Source organism: Pseudonaja textilis, chromosome Z (assembly GCF_049901715.1).
Source record: "Pseudonaja textilis isolate UNSWEBS1 chromosome Z, rPseTex1.2, whole genome shotgun sequence".
In the NCBI taxonomy this organism is placed as follows: Eukaryota; Metazoa; Chordata; class Lepidosauria; order Squamata; family Elapidae; genus Pseudonaja; species Pseudonaja textilis.
This window is the reverse complement of record NC_142008.1, coordinates 49,872,354-49,888,659: the sequence shown is the minus strand read 5'-3', so window position 1 is coordinate 49,888,659 and position 16,306 is coordinate 49,872,354. Positions and strand designations below refer to the sequence as shown.

General features: G+C 43.3%; 1 protein-coding gene across 2 annotated transcripts in view; it reads right to left on the bottom strand.

The window, feature by feature from the left end:
* The window catches only part of STT3B (STT3 oligosaccharyltransferase complex catalytic subunit B), a 96,796-nt gene that overhangs the window by 39,649 nt on the left and 40,841 nt on the right, over positions 1-16,306 (bottom strand). For both annotated transcript variants that reach the window (XM_087915368.1, XM_087915369.1), the window contains exons 3-5: positions 4,798-5,085; positions 4,425-4,490; positions 1,961-2,060 (exon numbers count right to left, since the gene is read on the bottom strand). In XM_087915368.1, the coding sequence (XP_087771494.1) occupies positions 1,961-2,060; positions 4,425-4,490; positions 4,798-5,085 (454 nt within the window). The remainder of the gene's footprint in view (positions 1-1,960; positions 2,061-4,424; positions 4,491-4,797; positions 5,086-16,306) is intronic.

Here is a 16,306-nt window from a genome sequence, read left to right as displayed (position 1 = left end):
TACTATTTAACGGTAATTACAGCCTCCTGATTTTATCTCTTCCTCAGCCCTATCTCTATCCAAGTTTTACCCATCTTCCTCTTTCTTTATAGTGTAGCTATCCCTTCCCTTCATCCTATTTTGAACCTGTTTTCTTTTTAGTTGTTTCTTCTGTAAGGAGAATACCATTTTTACAAGTCTTTGTTTCCATTTGCCCATATATTTGTTGAGAGAGCACATATTCATATATACTTAAGGAATTTATGAATTGAATTTTATGGCAATTAATTTTAATCAGTAATTAATTTTTAACATGTTAATGCACATTTTGTTCTAACCTCTCTTTTTATTTTTAGTATGTATCTTAAGACAGACACACAAACATATACAATATTATATGTACACATATCTATGGCCTTCTTAGATTGACAATGTATAAAAGCTGGGCATTCTATGGATACTTTGTATTAATTTTTTTCAATGGACTTTGCAGGTGAATGTTTAAATTTAAATCATCAATCACATTCCATTAGGCTAATAGAATACACCAACAATTTTTATAAGAACATATTGCAAAGAATATAGAAAAATTAGTTGGTCAGTCCTTATTTTAGCAAAACAAAGGGTACATCTGGTTTCTGTAAAATAATATACAGTACATTACTGTATTATGTTACTTAATCTAATATTTAAACTTAAATCCATGAAGATAATTGTTATATTGGGAAAAACATTAGCTAAGATGTATAGAATAAAAACAATCATATAATTATTCCTTTTAGTATGCAAATTATCATGATTATATAACTAGAAAAATATATTTCGTTACTAGCTGATACGACTGAATCTAGATGATTATCTCTATGAGAGTAGCCCTGACAGACTATCTGCAGGATGGCATCTGTCTCTTTAGGAATCCATATCTTTGGTTATATAATGTTTCCCTGAAAGACCCAGCACGTTTTATGTGTGTTCCTAATATAAGCCGTACTTAAGAGCCTGCACAGCCACCTTTCAAATCAGACCATCTGTCTGATTACTCGCAGTGCCACTGTCACGAGGCAAGGCAGGATGGTGATACAGCTACCCCACCTGCCCCACACTGGCTTACCTCAGGGCCCCTGGAGCCAGGCCATCCACGCTCCGACACCTACCTCATGGTGGCTGCACTAGCAGCCATGTGCAGTAGAAGCTCCATGGCTGAAGGCCCACTTATTCTGCTTGCTCATGGTCACGACAGAACAGGAGGCCCAGTGGTATGGTGGTGCCATGGCCGTGAGGCAGATGTTGGGGCTTGGATGGCCTGGTAGTGGGAGCCCTGATATAAGCTGGTGGGGGTCATGTAGGGCAATTCTACTCACCTCCTTGCGATGGTGGCACTGGCAAGCCACGTGGCCTCCTGCCCAGTCGTGAGCAAGAAATGAGCCTCCGGTACATGGGGGGAGGGGGAGGGAGAGACATTCCTCAAAAATAAGCCCTAGTGCTTATTTGGGGATCCAAAAGAAATAAGACCTGGGCTTATTTTCAGGGAAACTTGGGTATCATTAAGAAAACTTGAGCAAAATGTAGGAATAATTGTTTGTATGTAGCAGAACACTATCTGAGGTATAGATGGAATGATTTCTTATAGTATGATAAAAATAAAGCTAATGTAAATTTTAAAAATGATTATTGTAGGTATACTGTATTAAGAATATGAGACAGATAATAATTCAGATTGTGTCCCCAAATACCCTTGTTGGCTCCAGCACATGAGGCATTTTGAAGTTTTTCTAAACTCTCTTCATATATTTTTATGTTACTCTTTTATTTAATAAACATTTTATTTAAAAATATATCTGTAACAAAAACTGAAAGAAATTTCAAAATTATTGTTCTGATTATTATTTCAAATGTGTTTAAATCATAGACATTTGAAAGACTAGTAAAGCTGAAATGAAAAATCACTTTTCATCCAATATCATCATACTGAAATACTCACCTATATAGACCCTCCTGCTGTATCTTTGCATTAACAATAACACAAATACATGCAGTGGAATAAGGTTGATGATGAAAACATAACCACCCCATGCAGAAACCTGTGAAAAATACAGTAAGCATTAAGATTTAGTTCATGTTTACCATGTTATCTTGATAAACATGAGTCACTGAAAGCTGAGAATTCAAGCTATATATAATAACAAGGTACTTTGACCCACAGAAAGAACTTATAAATCGAAGAATTTCCATCAGAAACTGATTAAGTAATATATAAAACAGGTTAGCTGAAAGTATTACATAAAATGATATATTTCAATCTTCTGACAGTTTTTATTCTATTGTGTGTGCAGTTTACAGCGCTCCATAAATTCAATTAATAATGGTTCATAAAAAATTCCTGATGTTATCATATTTTATGTTTATCTTTTGTTTCAAAATATTCTGGAATAAAACTCTCCCTTTGACTACATTGCCAATTTTCTCTAAGACAGCGACGGTATTATTACAATAGGATACAGAGGGAGGGGATAAGCATGACTAGTTTGAATGAAGACATATCATTTCAGACCCAGAAGTAACTCCAGGTATTTATTCCAGTTACTATAAGAACAGATTTGTAACAAAGTAATGGTGCCTATACCTACTTGCCTTTATTTTATCTCTATTACTGTGTTTCTTCGAAAATAAGACTGGGTTTTTATTTTGTTTTGACTCCCCCCAATGATTAGGCTTCTTTTTGGGGGGTGTCTTTATTCCCCTCCATGTACCAGTAGGAGGCAGGGGGGCAAGTAGCTCCTCCCACCATCCATAAAGCAGCTGCTTCATGGATGCCGCTCAGGCCACTGCCTCCAGCAAGCATGGCTGCTTTTGCAGCCGCAAAAGCGGCAAGAGCCCAACGACGTGCCCCACACCTAACAGTGTGATGGTCGCAGCAGGCCATCCCATCATCCATGAAGCTGATAGTCTGTGCTGAGCTTGAGAAAAGGATGGCAGACAGAAAAATCCCCCTCCTCATTTTCCTACAGTTTGCCAAAAAGGCTCCATTTTGAGCCTTCAGAGTTGCAATCCTGGGATACGCTGAACGCTAGGAATGGAAGCTTTTTGGTGAAAAGCAGGAAAATGGGGTAGGGGGGTTTTCTGCCTGCCATTTTCTCTTCAGTCTGTGTTGAGCTTGAGGAAAGGATAGCAAGCAGAAAAATCCCCCTCCCCATGTTCCAGCTATTCACCAAAAAGGCTCCATTCCAAGCCTTCAGCATTGCAATCCTGGGAGCCTTTTTGGTGAATGGCAGGAAAATGAGGAGGGGGATTTTTCTGCTTGTCATCCTTTCCTCAAGCTCAGAATAGACGGACATTCCAAATCGGCTCCTTCCCGAGCCTTCAGTCCTGAGGCGCAATCCTGAGGTGTGCGTCCTTTTCTCAAGCGACATTTGATTGCTTGAAATGAACAGGCTGTGTCCCGAGTGAAGGAACGAGAGACAGCTCCCGGCCCTCGCTGACTCAGCTGATCCGCGGGCTCAATTAAGGGATCGAGCAGCCAGGAGGTAGACCGGGGAAGGGAAGGACTGCCTCCTGTGCTGGCCACAGCCACCCCTTCACTAGGGCTTATTTTTGGGGTAAGCATATGTCAGACTCCCCCCCAGTTAAGCTAGGGCTTATTTTCAGGGAAACACAGTAACATTATTATTAAAGTTTCTAAGGTTATCATTGTTTTCGACAAAACTTTTTAAATTACCTCTTAATTAGGTAGGTTCAAAAATTTTATAGTATAGAACCAGTATGACTTTAATGAAATAACTATGAAATAACATCAAAAAAGAACTAAAATCCTTCTCCTTTCAATAATTCAACAAATGTAATTAAGTCAAAGGGCATGAAAGTGGTTAATAATACCAAATCATTATCAATTCCTTGTTGATCCTTGTTTAATAATTATCTGAAATTCCTGAAGAAAATCAGCTGCTGTAAGATCATCTCACCATTTGTTTCACTATTGGGCAACCCTGTCACTAATTAATTTGCAGAGACCTCTTATTAAAACTTATCAATTCACATTTCTGTTGAGAATGCTAACTCAGATATACAAGAACGGTCACAATAACATAAAAGCATACCAATTTTCTAAACTAAAGTTGTATTTCAGAACAAAAGTGTCTATTTATGCTACCATTAGTCTACTTTGTACCTTAAATACCTCTGCATTCTACAAAGCCAAGAGGTGAAGAGGAAAGTAGTATTGCTCGCCTTTTAATTTTTACCTTGCACAGAACCACCATGTTTGAAAGAATATGCTTAAAAGAATAAGAGAAAATAAATACTAATCTCTGCATTAGGTAGATTTTTCTAACTTAAATGAAATCTGAATTTTCAACAAGTTAAAATACTTGTGCTAAAACTTAATTTATTCATAAAAACGGTGTACTAATTAAAATGTGACCATTATAAAATTATTTTCTACTACTTACCATGTAGAAGTAGGATAAGCAGCAGCAAATAGTCCAGAAAACAGATCCAGTTTTCACTGACTTCACCTAAGAAAGTTAAGTTTTAATTATAATAGAAAATACATATCATGCAAATATAAAATATTCTATTTGAATGTTTTTAGAATTCACCATTTTTTCTAGATCAGAGAAAAATCAGCTGATCTGCAACAAAAATATTTGAGCTGTATCTTGGAGACACGTACTCATTCATTTTATTTTGAAAGGAAAAGCAAATGGCAGTAGAAAAACCATGTTAGCTATATTTATTTCTAGTGACTATTAGGACAAATTGAAATTATTTTGCATATGCAAATTTTAAGAAGAGTAAGCTGAATTTATATATAGTACTTACCCACAAGTAATACGTGAACTGCAGTGCAAATATAGCTATCCCTTCATTGTCAAAAGATCCTGCAACTGATCGTGATATGTAACCTGGTACAATAGCAATAAAACAGGCAGCTAGAAGCCCTGCACCCTGGTTCCACAGTTCTCTGGTAAGCAGGAAAGTAGAAATTGATGTAAGGCCGCTAAAAACTGGTGCAAGGAAGACACATACATCTCTTATATGGACAGTTATATTCAGCATATTCAAAATCCAATGTATAAGGCCAGCTGTAACCATTAGTCCTGGGTATACCTAGAAAAGGAGAGAAAAAACAATTAACTGTCCTGTTTCCCAAAAATAGCTCTATCCCGAAAATAAGCCCTAGTATAATTTTTATGTGTGCACCTAATATAAGGCCTACCCCAAAATAAGTCCTACCTAAGTGTCTGTGTAGCCAGCTGCCCACACATTCTGTCTGTTTACTGCTGACACAAGGTGAGGTGAGGTGGGATGGAGCTGCCTGCACTGACTACCTCAGGGTTCCCGCAGCTAGGCCATCCATACCCCAACACTTGTCTTGTGGCAGCAGCAACAGCACCCAAATGGGCAGCCAGCCCATTTCTGCTTGCTCACGGCTGCAATGGAGCAGGCCATGAGGTGAGGCAGGTGTCAGGATGTGGGTGGCTGGTGCAGGGTGCATGAAGCAGCTCCAACCCCCTGCCTCATGGTGGTAGCATGGGCTTGCCGCATGGCCCCCTGCATGCTGCGAGCAAGCAGAAGTGGGCCTGCCTTACATGGGAAAAAAGACACCTTGAAAATAACCCCCAGTGCTTATATTGGGGCCCAAAAGAAAATAAGACCTGGCTTTATTTTTGGGGAAACATGGTTGTATTTTAATACACACATACTCAATTGACATTAAACAGGAAACTTCTTCAAATAGTAAGAACACACACACACACACACACACACACACACACACACAAAATTATATTTTAAAAACATGAAACTCCAAGTATTTTACTAACCTATATAAACTGAAATCAAACATGTTTAGCACTATAGCAAAACAATGTACATATCAAAGAGTAAGACTTGATTTTTAAAAAGCTGCATTATTCTCAATATCAAGAACATAAAACATGCTAACTTCATGTCTAGATCAGTGGTTCCCAACCTTTTTTTCGCCCCGCACCCCTAAAGAAATTTCACTCGAACCTTGCACCCCCTGAAATAAATAATAAATAAAAATGCCAACATATAGCCAATATCCTATTATTTACCTGGACTTTTCTCACACCCCCTGGAATATCATCTCGCACCCCCAGGGGGTGCGAGCACCCCAGGTCGGGATCCCCTGGTCTAGATTAAAGAAAATTGTCTATTAAGAAAACTTTTCCCTCTATTTCTTCTATAGATATATTTAGAAGTTCAAATGGGCATAAGCTAAATTCTAGATAAAAGCATACAGAAAATGTGAAACTTAGCTGATTCAACAGCAATGAAAAGATAAGGTAAGATCTATGGCAAGTTAGATGTTTCAACTGGCTGATGAAAATATATCTGAAGGAAGGAGAGATCAGAGGATCATCCATTTATGCTCTGGATAGCTGTTCCTCATAAGCAAAGTAAATGAGATTTTGTACTTAACTGAGTTCCTTTGGAGCAATGGGGATATCAATGTCCCCTAAACCAGTGGTCGCCAACTGATGGGTTGCTGCCCACTTGTGATCCGTGAGAAATGTCACCCCCAAAGCAATTCATCCAGGCTGTACCGGAACACAAGGCTGCGTCACCCACATGACCCATGGGAACAGAAGGGCTCACATGGCCCGCCCACCCTTCGGCTGAGCACAAATCTTACCTTGAGTAGAGCCATACAAGCTGGAACTGAAAGGTAAGACCAACAGCGGGGGAGGCAAATCTTCCCCGGGGTGGCTTGCTGACACTGGTGGGAAATTCAGTTCCATATTCCAGAGCTGCAGTAACCACAGGACTGGGCCTTTGGTCAACTACTGTTCCAAGCTGAGGGTTGCAGTCAAATTCCCCACTCTTGCCATGTATCAATGGCAAATGGATGGAAGATGAAAGCATCTGGTGAAGGTACTGCATATTGTTCATGTATAAATGAGCATTTATCTATGTTATATGTACCTAAACTGAAATTTAATTTGCTATCAATAAGGGCTTTAGTTAATATCGGTTATGTAGTAACCTTTAGGGGAGATAACTGTATAATAGAGAAAGAGGGTAAAAGTGTTACTGCTACTTTAGAGAATGATTTATATGTGATACATGATGACCAATTGCAGATGGCTAACTCAGTATATAAGAATGGTAAGCCACATGATGAATGTATACATTTACTGCATGGATGTCTGGGGCACATTAATTTCAAAATGCTGAAACAAACTGTTAAATTGTCAGAGGGAGTAAAATTAAAACCCTGTAGCATGTACTTAAACTGTAATGCGTGTAATCAGGAGAAAAGCAAGGTTACTCCTACAAACAGACTGAATGGGTTTAAGACCAAAGAACCTTTAGAAGTTGTTTTTGCTAACATAATTGGTCCTAAGAAACCCAGTTTGGGAGATCCCTGCTATGCTTTGAGTATAATGGACCATTACTCACGGTATGATTTCTGCTTTCTAATGAAAAACAAAACAGAAATGTTCCAACATTTCTTTAACTGGCTAAGATTTGCAGAAAGGAAAATGAGACATAGGGTAATTACCTTAGTTACAGATAATGGGACTGGGTTTATTAATAATAGATTCCAAACGATGTTGAAATTGGCTGGTATCGAGCATAAGCAGCTGGTATCGAGCATAAGCGTTCTGCACCTTACAGATCACAACATAACTCGTTTATGGAATGAAGAGGGCAAACGTTACAAGCCATGGCTCGCGCGATGTTATCTGATTCAGATTTGCCTGAAACACTGTGGGGTGAAGCCATAATGTGTACCAACAATGTGGTGAACACAACAACTGGTGAATTGCCATTCACCCATTGGCATAGCAGAAAACCAAATTTAAGTTATCTACACACGTTTGGAACTCCAGGATGGGTGCATATTCCCTTACAAATAAGACTAAAACGGCAACACAGAGCTAGGAAATTATTTTTTGTAGGTTACGAGGCCAACCATAGATCGTTTAGATTCTGGGATCCAGACACAGCTAATATTTACTGTAGTGCTAATGCTAAATTTCTTGAGCACGTTGGGTAGCATAAACTAGAACAGGAATCCAACAATGATGTTGTTATCGACACCCAAGTAATCCCTAATGATGAGATAGTTAAACCATCAATAACCATTAAAGAGAACAGGCACAGGAGGAGGTAGAAGAACAGGAGCAGGAGAGCCCACCAGTAAGCCCTGAGTTGCCTAGACGTTCAACCCGTGTAACACAACCACCAGATAGATATCAGACTAGTATTTTTTTGTTGTGGGTGGTTTTGGGGGTTTGGGGGGGGGGGGGGGGGGGGGGGGGGGGTGGGGGGGGGGGGGGGGGGGGGGGGAGAGGGTGGGGGGGGGGGGGGGGGGGGGGGGGGTGTGTGGGGGTGGGGTGGGGGGGGGGGGGGGGGGGGGGGGGGGTGGAATTTGTGGGGGGGGGGGGGGGGGGTTGGGGTGGGGGGTGTTTTGGGGGGGGGGGTTTGGGGGGGAGTTTGTTGGTGGGGGGGGGGGGGGGTGTTGTGGGTTTTGTGTGAGGGGGGGGAAAGAATGGGGAGTGGGGTTTAAAAGGGGAAAAAAAAAAGAAGGTTAAGAGAAGATAAAAAAAAATGGAAGGAGGAAAAGAGAGGATGGAAGGGGTGGGGAGGGGGGGAAAAGGGAGTTGAAGTTTTTTTTTTTTAATATTATTTTTTATTTTTTTTTTTTTTTTATTTTTTTTTTTTTTTTTTTTTTTTTTTTAATTATTTTTTTTTGTTTAAAAAAAAAAATGTAAAATATTAATTTATTTTAAATTTGGTTTGGGGGTGTTGGGGGGGGGGGAATTTTTTAAAAGGAGGGGTGATATTTTTTAAAAAAAAATTTTAGGGTTTTTTTATTTATTAAAAATAAAATAATTTATTTAAATATTTTTTGTAGGTTTTTTTTTTGGAATAAATTTATTAAATATAAATAAGGTTTTGGTTGGTTGGGTGTGGGTTTGTTTGTGGGGGTAGGGGGGGGTTGTTTTTTGTTTGTTTTTTTTTGTTTGGGGTTTTTACCAGATTGGGAGGTGCTCCAGTCTCTGCACTCACAGGCTGAGCTTCAATCTAGGAACGCTCCTCCCTGTCCATGTGACTCCCTCGGAGCATTCCCCAGTTTTACGAAGACGAGCAGACAAACACTATCATCTCATCCTGACCATTGTAAAACATTAATCTCTGACTCCTTGATTCATTGGCCGAAACAGGATTCCCCACCAGACGGCTAAATTAGGGTGGGGCTGGATGCTCTACGCAGCTCGACGAGAAAGGGCGTATCAGGTAAGCACCAACGCCCATTCTCCATCGAGCTGCTCCGAGCATCCAGATTGGGACGTACCAAAGCGTGGCTTGTCCTATGGGAGGGGCTCCGTCTGGGTCGGAATCTCCTCTGATTTCTAAACAACTTGTTGTAGGGCTCGACTGACAGAGGACACTTCGACTGAAGCAAACCATCAATCTTGTAAAGAGGAATGAAAAGTTGACAGGGACGACCAGATGGCCGCTCGACAGGTGTCATTGATCAATGTCTGAGTTGCCCAAACTGCTGAGGTAGCCGCACTCCTTGTGGAATGTGCGGTTATTCCTCTGGGAACAGGAGCATTTGAACCAAGTCGGCCTTGGAGAGTGTAGCTCTAATCCAACAGCCTACAGTCGACGGGGATACTTTGATACCCAGTGTCTTAGGTTGAAACGAACAGCATAATGATTCTGACCATCTGAAAGGCTGAGTGCGGCTGATATAATACAAAGCGCACGCCTGACAATGAAGAATGCCAGTGTCTTTCCCTCTCTCTCTCGAGGGACTGGGACAACCGTTAGGAAGGAAAAAGTTCCTGCGATCCGTGAAAGGCTGAGTTAACCTTGGGCAAGGAAGGAAGGGTCCGGTCGTAGGACCACCCGATCAGCGTGAAAAACGCCGAGATCCTTCTGGCGGATAGAGCTGCGATTTCAGAAATCCGATGAGCAGATGAGACTGCCACTAGAAACACTAGTTTGAACGTTAGGCATTGAAGTGATGTCTCCCTTAAGAGCTCGAAGGGAGGATTAGCAGAAACAGGAGAACCCAATTAAGATCCCAAGTTGGGTATCGGAGTACCACTGGAGGATGCCAGCTGGCAGTTCCTCTAAGGAATGCTCGGATGCGAGGGTGGTGGAAACGAGCCAATATTGCCACAGGAGATGACGGTTGATAAGGTTGTAACATGTTGTCTCAAGGAATTAGGGGCTAGCCCTTTATCCAGTTCACCTTGCATGAAGGCTAATATTTGTGCAATAGATGGAGAGAGTGGATCACTAAGTGATCGCGGCATCATCTAGCAAGAAAAATGTCCCATGTGGCATTATATATACGTACAGGTGGTTGAGGACCGAGTTGCTGTCAGAATGGTATAGATGGCCTGGCTGGCAGGCCCTTTTTTCTTTAAATGGTCCTACTCAACCTTCCGACGGCCAGATGAGGCCCCTGCGGGTTCGGATGCAGGAGGGATCCCTGGGATGACGAGACTCTGCCCAGTGGGATTCTCCAGGGAAGGGCCACTGACAGGGTGCGAAAGTCTGTGTACCATAGTCTCCTGGGCCAGTGTGGGGTAGCCGAGAGAGTTCCGCCCTCTCGCGAATCAGCTTTAGGATCACCCTGGGGATCAACGGAAGTAGGGGAATGCGTAAGCAGCCCTGAGGGCCAGGGACAACGTAAGGCGGTGTGGTTCTCCGTGCTCCGCCCCCAAAGCGGGGTACCTTGAGAAAGGTCTCGTGGGCTGGGCATTGAACATGATGCGAGTGTCACCACTAGTGGTTGGCCTGATATTGCTGAGGCTTCCCTGAACAGGGAGAGGAGCAGGTGCCACTCTGACTGGACTATAGTGGTCCTGCTCAGCCAGTCTGCCTGAATGTTTGAGGCCCCCAATATAAGCTGCCCTGGTGGAAGGAGGCTGGTCTCTGCCCAGCGACATAGACGCTTAGCCTCCCTCATGAGCCAAATGGGTGTGTGTCCCCCTCTCTGATGACGTGCGCCTGTCAGAATGAAGATGTGGCGTCCGCGTACCTGGGGGAGGAAGCTGCGTAGGGCCAGGTATACGGCGTGAAGCTCCAGCCAATTTATGCTGTACCGTAGCTTGGCTGCTGACCATGTGCCCGGAGCTGAGAACGAGTGGAGGTAACGCCCTATCCGGAAGGCTGGCGTCTGTGGCAAGGGAGACCCACCGGGATTCCCTGAGGTAATGCTCTCTGTCAATGGCAGGTCTGGTCCACCAGAGGAGGGACACGAGGACCTCTGAAGTGCCTTCGCCAGGGAGTTTGGGTTGCTACCTCTCGATCGCTGCTTGGAGGCGGGAACCACTGAAGGGATCTGGGATGCAGACAGTCCCAAGGAAAAATGAAATGCATGAAACCAATCCATGGAATACATGAAGCCAAGCAATTTACTAAGTCCAGTAATGCTACCTTATTGTGCCCGCCTGATCTCCCTGACCGATTTCTGGATGCTATTCGGTGGATGGAGATAACCGGCTTTTTTGCCAATAAACGAGGACCCATGCATCTGGAGAGCGGGGAGGGTGACAACGTAAGGCGTTGTGGGGTTCTGGTGTCCCTTTCTGCTTGGAGTTTGGAAGGGGACAGGATAAGAGTGTCATCCAGAAATAGCGAATGCAGATGGGGAAGACTCTAAGGAGAGCCATCAGAGCCACGAGGCTCTGATGAAGGTTCTCGGGGCCGAGGTCAAGCCAAGGGGAAGGGTCCCGTATAGGAAGTGTTGACTGTGGTAGCGAATCGGAGAATTTTGAAACGGGAGGGTCAAATAACGATATGTAGGTATGCCTCAGAGGGGTCAATGGAAGTGAGCCGATCTCCCTTCCTGGTACCCTGACGAATAGGTTGTAGCAAGTGCATCCTAAATTTATGCCGGAGAATGAACCGGTTGATCCTTTTCAAATCAAAAATGGGCCTCTACCTTCCGGAGTGTTTAAGGGTGGGACGGACAGTTGGCCTTGATCCAATAAGATGCTGGATAGCGGCATCTACTAGTCCATGTTTGGTGCGATCTTGGGAGAGGGGGTATCCTGAAATGCTCGGGGGGAGGGGATTGAAATTCAGGAGAAAAAGGCTGAATTGATAGTGTCCCTAACCCAGGCATCCTCGGCAAGGAGTTTGAGGCATCCGCCAATGGGATGAGAAGTGAGGGACTTATCTGGGGTGCCGGGAGGATTACTGCCTGCGTCCCAAAGGGGTTTCTTGGAGCTGGAACCGGGAGTCGGTTCGATCCTGGAGTTGGGCCTGCCGGGAGGCAGGGCTTCTCTGAAACCTGAGAGAGAAAGCTGTCTGATAGGGCGTTCGAAGGGGTCCCCTCCGAAAGAGCTGGGATACTCTGCCTTCAGGTCTGGGAAGGAGAGACGTAAGAAATTCATTTATTTATTTTATTTAATATATCAGTTTTCCATTAATAAGGTCCAAGGGCTGGATTGAAGAGATTGCCCCCCGAGATGGGAGCAGAGGCCCATTTAACTTGTTTTCTTTTGAATTATTATTTTTTATATATACGTCTGCTTGCCAACGTTGAAGCCAAGATCGACGCCGGCTGTGACCTGGGATGAAATAGCCCTGGTGGAAACTTAACGGTATGGAGTAGCGATGGCTGAGAATGCTGCCGTAAGCTGCTTTGATGGAGCCTTGTAATGGAGGACCGTGTAAAGAGGGAAGCAGCGGTGGCTGCTCAAGTGGGCCAAGTATTAAATTGATGCGTCCGGCAAAATGCCAATTTGGCCCAATTGTCCACTGGCTTTAAGGCTTCCAGAGCATCACTTGGGATAGGGGAGGTCCAAACCCCCCTATGGACCCGACATAGATGGGCGTCTCTAACAGGGTGGAAACTCTGCATCGAGATTAAAAATTCTCCTATCCCGATTGGAGGGGGTGGGAGGCGCCCCTACAGAAGCCAATTGTTTTGCTACCAGGTTAGAAGAATGGGTGGAGTAGGAATCACTTCAGCCTCCACAACCGGTAGTCTGAAAGGACTTCTCTGGATTACCAGAGGTTGCTGGGGAAGTAAGAGGGTTGTGACCCCAGACCAGAATATCTTTGCCTTAAACAAAAAGGGCTTGAACAGGTGGGGTTTGAAACCCACGAATGTGTGCTGGGAGGGGGTAATACCCACATCCTCCGATATTCCTAATTCCATTGGGTCCACCTCTGAAAAGGTTCAGAGTAGTGTAAGGACCCCATATTAACCTTTTCCACTTGCCTGACCCAGGCCTGCTTCCTCTTCCTCCGCCTTCTCCCCTTCGGGGGGGGGGATATCCCCCTGGGGGGTATCTGACCCCAGTGAGGTTTCGGTCTGGGGAAAGCTCTGCCAGAAACGGCTACGATATTAGGAACCATTGATGGTAGACCTGGTCTGGTCATCTGCTGGAGACCTTCTGCGGTACCTGGGCAGGTAGCCAGCTGCATCCATTCTCCGATCCTGTCTGGAACCAGGTCTGCAGATGGGTCATCATGCTGTGGGCCAGTGGCTGACGGATTAAAGATAGCCCCGGATGTCCGGGTGGCTGGTGACAGAGGATGGACGGCTCTGGGTGAGGAGAAAACCTGGCCTGGAGAAGAAGGAAGTACTGGGATTATGGAGCTTGAGCCCCTTGAATGTTCATCAAATTCCTTCTCAATAAAAAGGGAAGGAGCCTTGGAGGTCATCTAGTCCAACCCCCTGCTGCAGCAGGGGAGCTCATTATTCTCAATATTAGCCTCTACCTAGGATTGAACTCACGAAACCTCCTGATTGTCAGGTGAGAGCTCCACCTCTAGGCCACCGCTTGGACGCGGTGCTTTAATGCCTCTCTCTGAGAGACTTAGGTGATCCCTTGGCCTGCCTGCACAAATGGTGTGCCTTTGATTTGGCCTTCAAGGAAGGTCCTCTGGGGTTGTCCTCTGCCATAATAAGAGCGAAAGTCATGTATGATAGTAACCAAAGAAGGCGGTTGGCTCGCCTAGGAGTTCGGCCTACAACAAGGCCGGATGTCTCACAGTTGGTCCACGTCCCCCTTTTGGAAATTTTTTTGTCATTATTATTATTATTATTATTATTATTATTATTATTATTATTATTATTATTATTATTATTATTATTATCATCATCATCTGAATATATGATTTCTATTTATTTATTTATTTATTTATTTATTCATTTATTCATTTATTATTATTATTATTATTATTATTATTAAATAAAAACAATAAAAAAGGAAATGGAAATATGTACAATTAAGGACTAGAGTACCGAAGTACTGTAGTATTTAATTCCAGATGGGCAGAAAAACACGCTAAATGAATTAGAGAAAAGCAGTCAAATTAGCCAAATGAACGCTGAGGCCAGAGAAAAATAAAAGAGAAGGGTGGGCCTCGTGCAGTTGCCTCCCAGCCAAAATGGGAGGAATTGGTACTGCCTCTACTTCGCCTCTGAGCCGGCTGCGGGATAGCCAACAAGTTACAATGACAGGCAATAGGGCTAGGAGCCACAATGCCTAATTGATCAAAGGGGCACTAAACAGGCCTCCGGTCCTGCTTTGGGCCTCAGAACAGTCACCGCAGCGAATTGGTTAAAAGAAAATGGCAGCCGCCATGAGGCAATGCCCAAAATGACGTCCGATGGCCGGCGCGAAGGTTCAGGGACGGAAGTTTGCCTCCTCCAGAAAAAAAGCAGCTTAAAACGCAGCGGAACGAGGGGCAGAGAGGAGGAATCGTTCTCCTTTTACATAAGGCGTTCGTGGGGGGAAAGGAGCAACAGCGTGCGAAGAAATAAGTTATAAGGAAGCTGCTGTTTGCGAGCAGCATGGCTTCAAGGCAACGGCAGGTAGAAAGAGGATGGGGGGGCGCGAAGGTGCTGTTCTTCCCCCGTTTCTATCCTCCGAGGGGCGAGAAAAACGCTCCTCTTACAATAAGCAATAACCCAGTTGCGCAGGGGCCAAGGACTAAAGGGAAAATTCAAACCTGAACACAATTTGCTGGATTCCTGAATCAGCCAAGGAGGTCTGCTAAAAGCTGCCTGTCTCTTGCGAGGCTGAGCTAAAAACTGGGGAACGCTCCGAGGGAGTCACATGGACAGGGAGGAGCGTTCCTAAATTAAAGCTCAGCCTGTGAGTGCAGAGACTGGAGCACCTCCCAATCTGGATGCTCGGAGCAGCTCGATGGAGAAACATCTAAGCTTATCAACAATGGAGGCTGAATTCTCATGTTTGTCTCTATTATGTACGGACTTAGTATGCTGTAAACAACTAATGACAGACATGGGAATTAATGTAAATGAACCTATAGTTGTATATGAAGACAACCAATCAGCAATTCAGATGGCTTCCAATCTCGCTGTAAAGACAAGATCAAAACACACTGATCTACTATATCTAAATGTAAGACAATGTGTTCAAAGTAAAATGATTAAACAGGAGTACTGCATATCAGAGAATAACATTGCAGTTCATTTTACAAAAGCCCAAGGCACTGTAAAACATAAGGCTTGTTGTGAGGAATATGGACTTAAACTATAAGGTTTTATATATTGTCCTATCCATAGGGGAGAATGTTAGGAATGATAGTCACCTAACAGTTGGGTTGGCAATATATAAACCAGGATAGTTATTTAATACTGTTGTATCTTTACAAGAATGCTGTAATTGTGATTGGCTGAGTTTCCTCCGACAGCCATAAGATGGAGCCAGAAACCTGGTTTGTTCTCTTCTTGCATTTCCCTATTGCCTTTTGCCTGATGGTCGTTCTGCTTGGATTGCTGTGAGTCTTGCTACCTGTTAGCAAACTCCATTTACTGAACTTTGTTTATGATACTGGACTTCGTTTTTGGATTATCCCTGGATTGATTGTATTGAATACTACCTGCTTTAACCGTGTATGATTTGGACTGTTTGTTGGACTTTGTTTACCCGTTTACAGGAAGTAAAACCTACATTTTACTATTCAGTGTATCTGTATACTGGTTGTGTGTTATTCCTCACCACTCTCACTACGTTTCCCTGAGTGCACTCATTCTCCTAACAGGGAATATCTCAACACCTCCCCCACTTCCTGCAGGGCCTTCTGGCAAAGCATGGATGAATGAGACATTAATTTTAGAAAATAAAGTATTTTTAATGAAAGTATCTTTCAAAATCATAGCATTAATTAGACAAGAGACCAGACCTTTATGTAAATGATGATTGTTTATTATTAAAGTAGATAAGTGGTGGATTTTGGAAAATAAGATGACAAGGATAATAAGAGCCAGGCTGTATGAATGTAACTACAGGGAGCTAACTGAGACAAAGTATTAAAAACAGAGAAAAGCAAAACTGAAAAAAAGGAA